This window comes from Phyllopteryx taeniolatus, chromosome 12, assembly GCF_024500385.1.
Source record: "Phyllopteryx taeniolatus isolate TA_2022b chromosome 12, UOR_Ptae_1.2, whole genome shotgun sequence".
NCBI classification, from domain to species: Eukaryota; Metazoa; Chordata; class Actinopteri; order Syngnathiformes; family Syngnathidae; genus Phyllopteryx; species Phyllopteryx taeniolatus.
Window position 1 is genome coordinate 17,264,070 of NC_084513.1, and position 14,251 is coordinate 17,278,320.

At 39.0% G+C, this 14,251-nt stretch overlaps 1 protein-coding gene across 4 annotated transcripts in view; it reads right to left on the reverse strand.

Annotated features, from left to right (window-relative positions):
• The window catches only part of pard3bb (par-3 family cell polarity regulator beta b), a 144,568-nt gene that overhangs the window by 13,796 nt on the left and 116,521 nt on the right, over positions 1–14,251 (reverse strand). For all 4 annotated transcript variants that reach the window (XM_061791267.1, XM_061791266.1, XM_061791268.1 and 1 more), the window contains one exon: positions 8,032–8,108. In XM_061791267.1, the coding sequence (XP_061647251.1) occupies positions 8,032–8,108 (77 nt within the window). The remainder of the gene's footprint in view (positions 1–8,031; positions 8,109–14,251) is intronic.

Genomic DNA, 14,251 nt, shown 5'->3' on the forward strand with positions numbered 1-14,251 from the left:
CTCGGTGCACACATAAGGCGCGCCGCACTATAAGGCGTCCCGTCCATTTTGGAGAAAATGTAAGACTTTTAAGTGCGCCTTATGGTCGTGAAAATACGGTATGTCCCTTTCATGTGGCTCGGCTATAGAGATTTGAATAAGTGCAAGAGGAAGGTCAGCATTTGGCGAAAACAAATGACCCTAACTGCACAGATCATAAGGTTTCATTATTTGAAGAAAAGGAGCTAAAAGAGCAGCCTTGGAGCCCTGAGTTATTTTTAAGTAGATGGCATAGTATAAATAAAACACGTAACGTTTGTTCTGGGGGACAATACCCATTGTAGATTACGCCATTAGTTTTGCACGGTTATACTGACACTACAAATGTACCATGATAATTTACCGTCAAAAATGAAATGATGCCACGTATTCTTAGTACTTCTGCACAGTTCGGCACATAGCGATGAAAGATGGAAAAAAAAGGCTGAGTGTGCTTTCTCCATGTGGGAAAATAACTGATCAGATATTTGAGTCTGTAACAGCTGTAAAATAATCATATTAGCTCCACTTGGTAAATACCAATTTGGGCCATGTAGGTGCAATGGGTTTAATTGGGTGCATTTGAGCTTGAAAGTATCATACCTAACCACTTAGACAGTTTAGTTGGTGACTTCCTGACACATCATGAGATCCATTACTGGTACTGTGTTCAATGAAACTACCTCAATTATTTCACATCTTGAGCCAATAAAGTCTCAGCTACATGTAATAGTTTCAAGCTGGGACATTTCATTCAGAGCATGATGACTTGATAAAAATTGCATGTGAAATTACAAAACCACAAAATAGCACAACTACTAATTTGATACATGAAGAGGAGTTTTAAAGTAGTCCACGCAGAGGTTGAGGAAGAACCCTGCCAACCAGGTGAGCTCATCACCAGGAGAGACCTTGACAGAGACAAACAGACCACAAACGTGTTGAGGCTGTTTGCATGGTTCACTGCCAGGACTGTTTCTATTTTAAAGTAAAAGGGGCAGTTACAATACTACTAAGTTTGCCTGTCAATTTCATTAAAAGCACAAGTGTATCTATTAAGTTTTACATGCACATCTTAGACTAGCTAACCCAATTTGGTTAATTTTATGCATCCATCTAATTTTAATACCGCTTGTCTTCAGGAGGGTGGCAGGTGAGCTGAAACCTATCTAGCTGACATTGGGTGAGAGGCGCGGTACACCCTGCGCCGAGTTGCAGAGTGTATTTTTTTAATGTATACTTATTAATCATTATCATAATGCACAGTGTGCTACACTTTGTACTAAATCGTTTAAGATTCTCCAATAATGATTATTTTATACTGCTTATCCTGTTCCCAGTCAAAAGGAAACTGGAGTTCATCCCAGTTGACGTAGGGTGAGAGTTAAGGTACACCCTGGGCTGATAGCGACTGACAACTAAATATACACGAATGTCTATATATAAATTCATATGGATGTTTTTAGGGAGGAATCCGAAGTATCTGGAGGCATCCCATACAACGCAGATGTGCTGATCCTATGTACCACTACAGTATATCTTCATCCCAAAGAGTGCCTCAGAGATTTGGCAACATTTTACATTAGCTAATCAATATTTTGGGAACTAATTTTGGGAATGAGTAAAAAGCACAAGAGGCACAAACGAAGTTCAAGGGAGGCTCTTTTTAGCATCCCCTACATGGCTTAGGACAAGGGTCTTGATCGGTCCAGATACACAGAACAAAAAAACAGTGGACAATGGGGTTGCTTATGCAGCGGTTGTAAAGTGGTCTGGGAAAATCTCAGGCCTGGTTGGGAGGTCTTGTCAAGAGAGATTGAGAGAGGCAGAAAGAGTGAGGGACATTCCGTTTCCTTTCTCCCCTAAACAGTAGCAAAGAATGTCCTCTTTTTTTTTTTATCCAAAACTTAGAGACCACGAGGAAGAAGTGGTTAAAAGAGGCTATTTTGAAACGGATAAAAGCAGAAAATAGAAAGTGACAAATGGAAAAACGCAACTAAAAGAGACATGTAGAGAAAGAGATACACAAAGCAGCATGCGCTTCTCATGAGTAATAATCAAATTATCATTCTAATGAGGAAATGACAGCCTTCCCAGAGACCTGAACGACATGTCTGATTGGTGAGTTAAATCCAATAAGAGTGATAACAAGGAAAAATGGGACAGGGTGTTTGGCTAATCTAATTGGGTCAAACCTGCATTTCAAACAACAGATTGCTATAGACAAAATAAATACTAACTTAATTAAAAAACGTTGAGGTGCTTTGAAATTCACACACAACTCAAGGCAACACAAAAACACTCAGTAAATCATTCAATACAGCAGTAAAAATTTGATCATCATGGGCTCCCCCTAGAAAAAAAAAAATATACATTATATCATGTCTCGAAATAAAAGCCCCTTTCTCACTCACAGTGTTTCCAGGCAATTGGTACATCAGAGGCGCAAAAATCAAGGCAGGTTTCAGACAGGACTCGCCAAAGCGGGACATGCCGTGTCAGAAGTGCACATTCACAGCCGTTGCAGCTTTCCCCATTGAGATTATTACATATGTGGAGACAACATGCAACAACAATAATCCTTTCAACAACAAAGAGGCAGGAAGCTAAACTTCCCACTCCGGTCAAGGCTGGTAGCATTGGATACTCCTGATGCTATGTCAGAAGCTGTAAAATTCCTTAATCAACTTCACCCTCCAATCCCACATTAGTGCCTTAACATTCAGGACCATGAGCAGGTAAAAACTAGGGTTAGAAATCTCTGGCATGAGGCCAATTTGATACATATCTGTTTTGTAGGTGCATGTGTTGGGATTTGATTAAAAAGCGATACCTTTAAGGGACGAACAGTTCGATTCAGTTTAGGAGTGATGCGGTTCAATACGGTGTGGGAACAATGCGATAGTTAACATTTCTTGATATACGGTAGACGTTAATGATAAAGAACCTAATTCTACAAAATGACATTCCTACAGTATTTTCAAACGTGCAAAAAGACCACATATCCCAGAGCCTTTTTGCTTTATGGCACTGAACAAAAATAACAACAACAAAATCCTTATTAGTCAAGTATTCTTATGAAAGCAAGAACAAAAAAAAGGTACCATATTAGCATGCTCCTGCTTGTTGCTTGGTTCTAACTCACTATCATCATCTTTGTTTTCTCGGGGCATGAAAGCTGCAATTCTTTGTTTAACCGGTGCACTTCAGAGCTCCTTGGCATAATATATAAAATAACACGGCTTTTATCGAATTGTCCTAATCCCAAAATGCACCAGACTTTAGATTGTTGTTTTCCTGGTGCGTTGAAAATTATTCTGAGTCAATCACTAGTTACACAGGCACTGCCGTTGGTGCTGTTAATATTTACATTGATTTTTGTTAGTTTTTCGTCATCGTTGTCAGACATGTTACAAGTCGTTATACTGTTTTGGATTATGAACATCGCATTACGGAGCATGCGTGAGAGTCGTTTTGTGAGCTCTGGCATTGTTTTAGAGATAATAACAGTTAAGCCTCAGGCAATGAACTCTGAGTCTTGCCTTAGCGGATCCACAACTCTACAATCAATACGTCTAAGGATTCATGGCTGATTCATATCGATTGAGGAGTTTGCTACCACACAGCCGTATCTCTCGCCTTTATAAACGGTCGTATCGGTTTATTGTTCCCGACCCTAGTACAAACCCGGCTTAGATGACCATTGTGTAAGAGGTTATTAAAGCATGTGTTTCATTTTAGAGGGCTGCAAAGTTTGCGTAAGCATTGTACATAATCCTGAAAATTCACAGTTATCACCGATGCAAGCCAAAATAATAATAAAAAAAAAAACATAACACTTGTCTAAGCTCGGTCACAAATATTATAGAGCACAAAGTAGGGGATGCAGGGTCGCCATGACAATGACCATGATCCTATTTATTCTCCTTAAAACAAGCCAGCGTAGCAGCAACATTATTTTAAGTCTCTAATTTTCAGGTAGAATCACCACGTTGATTTAGCTTCGATGGTTGTTTACAGTTGAAACTGGCTCTCAACAGGGGACTACTGTTCCAGTATAATGCAGCACTGTGAGATAAAAGTGTAGAAGTGTGAGAAACTGGTAAAATACAGATAGAATGTGCGATGTGGAGGAGGGGAGATGGTGGCATGGTATCAGAAAGAAAATGGCAGTGTTAAGGACAATATCAGTATCTGTTTCCTCATTTCTCTTCTCATCTTGTTACCTATTAAAACATACAGATCAGTTATATTTGTTTTTAAAAAATAATAATACAATTAGACAGACTTGAAAAGGCTACACTGTCAGAAATGTTGGACATATGTACAGTATGAGTTATACAGTATAATATTATTAATGGATATTATATTACAAGGACACTAATACGCCTCTCAGATGTAATTTTTTTAGACAAACTGTTTTCCAAGAAACTGTCTAACACATGCGGCATTGCTTTAAATTTTACACACGCAAGAACAAAATAAGGCACAATTTTAAGTATAAGGCTGTTTCTGCATCTGTCACATCATATGATATGGTATGATGATTGTTCACTATCTTTCAAACTGCTGCTTGTTGCGAAGTGAGTTGAGTTCACTGCTCATGTCAAATTTTTGCTCGCAAGTCAAAGCCAAAAATGGTCCGACCGAAGACTCGTATCTCAAAAAACCCGTAGGTCAGGTCACTTGTATCTCAAGGCACCATTGTATTACCCATAGCTCCTCCTCCTCCTCCTCCTGTTGCTGTTTCTTCCCATTGGAACAGTAAACTTTTCCCAGCCCAGAATGCAAATGGTTATGTCTCATTCACGCTCGACCGCACTATCAGCACACGATATTAGCCGTGACTTCACATAACTTTGTGGAGTTGCTCGAAGCAAGGAAGAATTTATTATCATTACAAAGGTGCTAAACGGAGCACACAGAAAACGTTATTTGCATTCATAATCTTTCCACCTTGGTGGAGGTCTGCGCTCAACTGAGTGCCTTTCTCGTCGCTAAAGCCTGAGAGTGAGACAGTGTCCTGTACGTGTGAGTGTGTGCGTGTCCAATTTCTCAAGGCTTTGCAAAGCGACAGCTAGACCCCCTAACTATCATCACTGCTCTCGGCCCCATCTGCTAAAGTCATCACCAGCACAGACACTCTGCTCACACACATGCACAGACACACACACGCGCGGAAGGTGTGAAAAAGACATCTTTTAGCATTTTAACTGAGATGGGAACCAGACTATGAATGTTCTTATGCTCAGTACTTGTGTACTTCCATTAATTGACTGTCTCTTTCTCACGTGCTTCTAAGCAAACGTTTTTCTTGTATAAAGTACCTGAAAGCGACACTTGAGGAAAAGTACAAGTATTATAAACGAAAACGAACTGGTGGAGAAAATAACTATCTGGGAGAAGTTAAAGTTATCTTGTGGAATATTACTTGAGTAAAAGTCAAAAGTATTTGACATTGAATGAACTTAGGTATCAAACATAATTTTCTCACAATAAATGTAAAAGTATTTTTTTTTAAAAGTGGGTGGTTGGAGTTTTGATTGTGCTTTTATCTACTTTTAGTTTTATGTACTTATTTTTATTTTAGATCTGGATGCTGGCTAATGAGCAAACTTAGCTAGCACACAAGGTCTGGCCATAACACAATGCCTAAACAATCTCATGATAACTAAACGAACACTTACATTTTTACCTCACTGGATTAATATACATTTAGTTAAACTAGGAGGTTGAACGGGGAGTTTTTGACAGGCAACGTTTATGTCACTTTAGGCAGGCATGAAGTACTTTATCCTCTTAAGAGTCTTTCACTCCAATGTACGAAAACAGTGCCTGTAAATACGCCCGCAGGTGTGAATAAAGTGTTCATTTCAACCCAAATACTGTAGTACAATAATTGAAAAAAGAAAATGCTTCAATGTTAACTGGTAAAAAAAAAAGAAAGCTTTGCTGTAGCTACCTTTATTATTTATTGTAACTTATCTTGCTACCTTTGTCTGGTGGTAGTCTTCAGTGTAGTCAAGCTTCATTTTATGTAGAATACCTGGTAGCTTAGCACACTACATTTTCCAAGTTGCTTGCCCAACAGTGGCAGTACTAGGCCATCTAAAAATACTGTAGAAACATTCCGTACATAAATGTGTCACGTAATACTGTTTTAGCAAGAAAATATGAGCATAAACAGAACAGTAGCGCGCTAATCTGCCCATTAGCTAATAAATACTGTCTCATTGCAGAGAAAAGGAGGTTGGCGGGGGAGGAGCATGTACCAAAGAATTGATCTCATTGACTTGTTGACTGACAGCAGTAAAAGTCAATACAAATTAGCAGGAGAAGTTAGGGGAAGTGTATCGGAATAAAAGTAGAAATTCTACTTAGGAAATATAGTAGAGTAAAAGTTGGAAGAACTATAAATAATAAAGTACAGGTATATGACTACAGGTCTACTTGAGTACAGTAACAAAGTATTTGTACTCCACAAACATTTTATGTTGACTTGTTGAGTCTTGAGGTGTGAAGTAAGCTGTAACCACTATCCCATTTTACTGTTTAAGTTTACACAATAAAAACGTCTATCTTTTGACAAAGGCTAGAATTTCAGAACATGTTTACTTGACAAAAATGTGAGGGGAGAGTGAAACATGACAAGGAAGGGGAAAGGAAAGAAAATTAATTAAGCGAAGAATGTCGAAAATATAAGGTAATGATGCACAGTTTGAAGCTGAGGCTTTGAAGTAGCAATAGTCTGCCTTGAAAATTAAGACTCTAAAAGGCAGGGGAGTGACTGATGATGCATAGAGAATATAGTATGTCTGCAACTGTGTTTCTCATTAAGAGTAACACGTGTAAACGTGGGGTAAGCAGCTGTGGGCCATCACTTGTCCCCAACAAGTGTTGGAGTAACTTTTCACTGCAACTTTGACCTTTATCCATTTCATGATCTTAATTTATCACACAACACAACATAGTGGAAACTCCAATGTTAAACACAATTGGTTGACTTCCAAGTTGTCTAAATAGTTTTCCCATTGGAAAAAAAAGAAAGAAAATTAAAATAAACTGAGGCTCAAACTTTTGCCATCATAAAACACGCAACAATGCTACGAGCAATGATTTAATTAACATTTTAACATGCATAACTGTCCTACGAGTATGACGAGAAGTTACGCTGCTACTACAGTGCTACAATAATGTACAACTACTCACCCTAAGTGATACTGTCACCTGATGAATGTTGTATCAGTATGCATTTGTTTAACTTTAGAGGCATATTTCACCAGAGGATTTTGGTGTAAATCCGAATTGTTGTATTCGGGCATTTGACTTTAAATCTAACATTGTATTAGGAACCTGTTTAGTGTACCCCACCTGAGTGGAAGGCAATATTCTAATAAAGTAGAATAATTGATTCCTCCCCGTGATGTTAAAATCTGACCAAACATGCATTGAGGGTGTGCTATCCACTATTCGAACATGTTTAGCTTTTTTAGCCATTCATTTGTGAAGACCTGACTTTCAATTTCATCACACAGTGTTTGAATGAGTTGAGGTGAAGACTTTACCTCTTCACCAAACATATCCATCTATACCTCTATACAGACTTGAATTTTTGCACTTGGTCAAAGTCAAGCTGGAAGAGAAAAATGCAGTTTCCAAACGGTTCCATAAAAGTCTGAAGCATCACATTGTCAAAAATGTCTTGGTGCAGAAGTATTAAGATTTGGGGGTAGCCAAGTGGGTCTAGCTGAGCACATGATTAGTTGAATAGAATGTCATGTGGAATGCCAAAAAAACCTAAGGGTAAACAACAGATAACTAAGATCTAACGAAAATCGAGGACAAAGACTGCACTGATTGCATATAGAGCAAAGTGGGGGTGGAGCTTGAGGAGTCACGGGTACTTTTTTAACCTTTGTCAACCCGTGGCTGAGTGGACCAAGAGAAGATATCCGAGTAGTGGGTATTTGGGGGAAAATAAGAAACAAAAAGGAAAGAAAAGAAGAGAAATACCTTGGTAGGGAGGCATACTGACGCTCCACCTCTTCATATTGTGGCGCCATTCGATGATCTTTCCCTCTGCCTGGAATCTGCAACAGACAAAGCAGCAAAAGTTGAGCATTTGTCTGTGTGTGTGCCAGTTTCTGTCGACCATTGAATTTGAGCCTATTCAGAAACAACCCCAAAAAAAAAAAAAAAAAAAAAAAAACATTAATTCCCTCCCACCCCCCGTGTCGGTTGCCTGCCTTCTCTTGTGTTCTACCAACCCAGGGCTTATCTTTGAGACAGGTTTAGAGTGATTTGGTATGTCAGTATGTCTGATCCTGTTGCTTCCTAACTCTGACTCTTCTGGTTAAATAAAAGTATTACACAGTCTGGCTGTATCGTGCTGCTCTTTCGATGCACTTACTCAAGAGTCATGCTGCAGCAGCTCCACACACAAGGCTGACAGTTTCAATGGCAAAATACACATATTGTATTGCCAAAATAAAACAAAAAACCAACAACCTGTAAATAGCAAAAATGTGCATATAAAGGTATGCAATACTCATGAATTAGCTTGTATATTTCTGTGTGTGCATGTGTCTGACTGATAAGGATGTAATTTAGAATTGACAAAGGCTAGTTATTAGAGGTTTAGAGTTTGAGCCTACAGAGAAAGTGGAAAGGGTCTCATTACTAGATGAGGTTACTTTAAAAATATGAATATGTTTTACTCAAACTCACGCATGATTAAAGCCATGTTTCATCTCCAACTACATGGGAAAATAAAATCTTCCTCAAGTTATTCCTTTTTGCTAGACCAACACACAGAATGTGGGATTATCCTGGTCTCCTCAGTAGGGATAGCCAAGCTTTTGCAGTACTCCTGAAAGACTCCAACTAAACCCGAGATATCACAAAACCTATAACGTACTCTCAGTAGAGTACAACATACGGAATAGTGTAAATACGACTCATTTTAACATACTCCAAGGTGCGAGATGTGATACGTATAAGGTGATGGGACTGCAGTCTAACAATACCTTTCTCAAAAGTACACATCCTTTTTGCCAGCACACAAAACCAATATGTGAGTGTGTAGCTTGTTTACACACATTGGAATAAAGAATAATATTACCATCAAATCCAAGAGCACACAACAAAGGGATCGGTGAAGTGCTTGCACGTGTCCTAAGCGAGGAGGAAGACAAAGGATTGAAGGTTTTACAGAAAACTAGGTTCTTCTCCCTTCGACTCATGGTAATATTCTCAACATGAAAAGGTTCTGAGCGCGGGATATCACACACATCCTCTCCACTCTGTATTCAAGGGAATGATGCCAGGAGGGATATAAAGCACATTTGCTGGCCCCCCTTTCTTTTGAACACCTGTCTTTATAGCTCTAATATCTCAGGTAGACAGACATGGGATATTAGCGGGGAACTGATATGTGGAGTGAATGAATGAAAGGGTATTAGTTGGAGAAGAAAGGAGAAAAGAGAGATTGCATGAATGAGAAGTAAATGAGCCAGAGCAGTTGAAATACATTGAAGGGATATAATGAAGCCACTGAGCGAGGAGGCGGTGGGAGGAAAGACATGAGAGGTGGATTATAAAAGGAGGGAAAGAATGGGGTGAAGATGGGCCTGACAGTGTGGCGAGGTGATGGGAACATTAACAATATGATTTAAACAAGATAGCTCAAGGGGTGAGAAAATGGGAACGGTTGGGTGACTACAACATCCAACAGAAAGGTGAGGGTGATGATTAAGGGGTGATGATAACGAATGCACAGGAGAAGGAGAAAAATGTCGAGACAACTCATACGACAGACAGTCAGGTGTTGGAGACGGGAGAGCAAAGGCTTGATCGAGTGGTCGTAAAAAAGTTAAAGCAGCTAATAGTCTGTACTTTGCATGTCGAGATATCCCACAGAAACATTGACAATGTTTCCTTGGAGATCTCTCACTTGTATCAAATTCATTGGTTTTAGAAGACATGATCTGGATTTCATCACGTAAACAGGTCAGACCTGAGTAGATAAGTAGTGCAGTAATTACCTTTAATTACCTTTGTGAATTTGTCTCATTTTACTCCAAGTTATTAAACATTAACCAATCTACTGAGTTATAGTGTCTCATTCTTAAATGATGCCAGCAGGCAAACAAATCTTTTTCAGAAGGCTTGAATTGTTGGCCTCTGAAGCAAGCAATTAAGAATATTGCTGAAAGTAATAAAACTAACTTACTCGCATTTGCAAACGCTGGAGGGATAACGGTGACCCACCATCCACAAGGAAGACGTGGCAGAGGCTAAAAAAAATCTCAGCCCTCAAGCGATTGGGACTAAACATGGGTGTATTCTTAAAGTCCCTGTAAAAAGAAAATATGACGGCTAAATTTGATTTACCACAGAGAGTGTTGTTAACAACCCTTCCAAATCAGAAAAATTGCCAAATATGTAGAATAATGCTACAAAATTGTGACAAAAACAACCCATTTTCTCTACTCTCGAACATTATGGGTGTGTCTAATGAATGTGTTGAAACCACAGCCCACTCAACTGTCAAATGTTAATCAAACATGACTAATACAACCTGAAAAATGGAAGCTAATTTGTCTAGCATCTTTTTAATGCCTAAATACATGTTTGAGCCACAGAACTATATCAGCATAAAGCATTCGATGGCTGGACTATAAGTCGCTCTAAAGCAGCCATTCCAGCCCTAAGTCTCGGTCCGCATGCCACAGTCTAAACGCTTGCTGTCAAGTCAGACAAAAAAAAAAAAAAAAAAAAAGTTCCCCCCTCCTCGCTCTTCCATCTTTTTCTGCGTGACGTGTGCACACTCTACAGCTGACAACGTGGCACTCTAAAGCGGCCCCTCCACCGAACTATCCGAAAGGAAGACGTTAGGCATAGCTAGCTAGCTAACGGCACAATTGCGATGGATAACCGCTGATGCTAACGCAGACACTCAAGTTCTTATATAATAGGTGGAGGGCGGATACTTGCCGCTGTTTTAGCTACGCCCAAAAAGTCAGGAACACTGAAACAGTAAAAAACTGTTTAAGGTTATACGTCCACAACTGAGTATTACAAAGTTGTTAGTCTTTACACGTTTTTACCCTCAAACATGTATAATGCATTTAGAAACACATCTCAGAATTTACTTTACAGGGTCTTTAAGAAAAGTATTTATTATTGAGGCTAATGGTTGAAAAGGCTTCAATTTGCTAGGGAGTATGAAGGTTGGAAAATGCTTTTCATTTCGATATTTACCTTATATATAAACTAGTACAACTCTCCTATTAAGATCACTTGAGAAGATACTTGCACAAAATGTAGGTTGCGCACATTTACCATTAAGATGTAAAAGGTTCAATACCAGGAAGAAATAGTGTGTTTTCCAATCAATGACTGACATGATCAATGACTATAATCCCCTACACACAGAAAATACATCTTCCTAGTGGTCTATGAGCTACCCATTTTGTATTCATGCTGAAAAACATAAATCCATTGTTCGAACCAAAGTCTGGGTCTATGAAATGCAACAAACACCACTAGTCAAGGCAATCAACAGCAGGAGGTGTGTGTGTGTGTGTGTGTGTGTGGGGGGGGTATTTCTCCCACCTTCACGTTCTTGTTTTGTGCTGCTTTACAGTCAGAGATAAATTGTATGAAAAAAGTGTTGGTACCGAAGCACAGATGGTTGTTTAATGCCAAAGGAAAGGCCAAGTAAACAAAAAACACACCAGCATGTAATGAATCTACAGTTGGTGAAGGATGTAGAGAGCCAACAGATGCGGATTTTATAATCCCATTAAATATTACCAAAAGTAATGATGTCACAGACGTGACGTAATAGAGGTCAACCTACTTCAAGGAACATAGCAGCCATGATCGCCAGGGAAAGGTTAAACATCCACATAAGTTGAGATAGCCTGGGCAGGTCAAACAACACGTTTTGGAACGTGCTCTTCAATTTGCCAGATACTATTAAAACCAAGTCCACAGGTTTTTATACATAGACAATCCTTTTACCCATAATCAGACCTCAGCGTGACCCCGTGAAGCACAAATGCAGGGTTGTAGACAACCTCAATGAATCCCACTAGGAGTCTTCCAATTATTTATGATACGCTACTACCCTATGAATTATTCATACCCTGGACAAATTTGGAATTAAAGTGAATTTGTATATGCGGAAATTTGTATTTTCTGGCTGGGATCACACAAGAAAGAGGGAAACAACTGAAATATGTTGTGTTATTAGAGATATTATTGAAAAATATAAAACGTTTCTTAGGTTTTACCATTATTACAATGATTCACATCTCTGCTCATGTTGAACAATTTTGAGTAAAAAACATTTTGCACCATTCTAAAAGGATCCATGTAACGTAGAAAGTAAAAGTAGAACAATTTTAATCAACAATTTAGGAACAGGGGTCACCAACATGGTTCTAGCTGGCTTGTTCTAAAAATAGCTCACCAGTGACGGGATGTGATTTCCTATGAATGTTGTCAAAATGATCATTTCAACACACAAAAACCTGCAGCGATGTATAGAAATAAAGTGTCGCATATTGATATTCATCTGTTAACTACCTTTTTAAGTCATTGATGATGATTATTGTGAGAACTCATTAACACAATCAGCGTCCCAAGCAAAATTCTTATTTCAGACGTTTATATCAAACTAGTAACCCTGAGCATAATCAGTACCCAAGAAGTATTGCAGCCTGATTTTGAGCATTGAATATGCCTGGATTGGGAAAGGGTACTTGGACATGTATTTGGACATGGACTCAAATATTACCCATCATTCATTTTAACTCAGATTTTTGGAAGATTATGAATATTGTTGGGCTTCGTCGTATCTGTACCATAGGTGTCTTCAGAGAACTTAACCAAAACTGATGAAAGATACGATTTTTCGTGTTGAGGTCTCAAATATGGTTATAAAAAGTCATAATTTGCACAAACAAATCTGCACCTTACATGCATATACTGTAGTATGGTATTATATACATGAAGCTTAAAAAGATATATAACTAATGAAATATTTACTCGCTACTTCACAGATTACGTCTATGGCGGGGGCAGTCTGGAACGTAACCCTCGTGATAAATGAGGGATTACTGCATATTGGATATCATCTTTTTTAGCCCCCGATATTCGTATGGGCCCCAAAAAAAACTCTACAGTTTTCCCAATACTTTGTCCTTATAGAATGTGCTGCTATTGTGTGAAATGTGTCTGTGTCAGAGGGGAAAAAAGGATGTTAGTTGGTAGCAGACAGAGCATTTACCATAGAGACAGGAGTGCAGTGCAGGGCAAACAATATGACAGGCGAGCGTGTATTGGGCCAACGTATACACACCGTTTCTACCCCCCCCACCCCTCTCTCCCTCTCTCTCATCACACAAGGCTGAGGCCAGAGTGTAGCACTGGTAGGCTAAATGGTCTGGTGACATTTCTCAGAACAGTAAGCATGGAAGGAGTCATGAAGAAAGGTTCATTTCTCTTCTTTCAACAGAGTCTTCACGTCGAATTTCTAGACTGACATAGAGCATCTCAATTAGAACACTTCTGCCCTCTTCTCTCTCACACGCCAATCCTGCACTACTTAAGTGAAATACCGTGCGTGGTCCTGTGAGTGCTACAAAACACCCATCCCACCACGTACACTCTTAATTAGGATCTATATATTCCTCGTGTGCACCATTATGTACAGTTCTCCTTAGGCACACATTTGCTCTTATCCCTGAATGTACAGCCTCGCCATTTATCCACATAGTGACTATCATCTATTTTATTTGTGGCTTCTCTTCTGACTACAAATCAGTCCCCAGTGTGTTGTATAACCTTCCCACCCTTTTGCAGTCAGTGTAACCATAAACAATAAACAACATACACAACAATCCCTATTTTAAACCCAGAGTCAATATCATTATGAGGTGCCTTTAAGACTTCGGCATTTCACCGAAAAAAGTTGAGTTTTCCCATTGAACTTCATATTCATTGTATTAACTACATGGTATGCTGTTGGAAATGCATGTTGGTCAAGCTGTCACACTTTTTCTTTTCATAAATTAACTGTTAGAAGACAATGTAAATGCAAACAGAAAAAGCCACTTTTTTTTTTTTTTTTTTTTTATCCTCCCTGCCCTGACGAAAGACTTCAATGTCACTGAAGAACAGAGGGGTTCTTAAAGGGGCAGTGACCCCATAATGACAGGGTGAA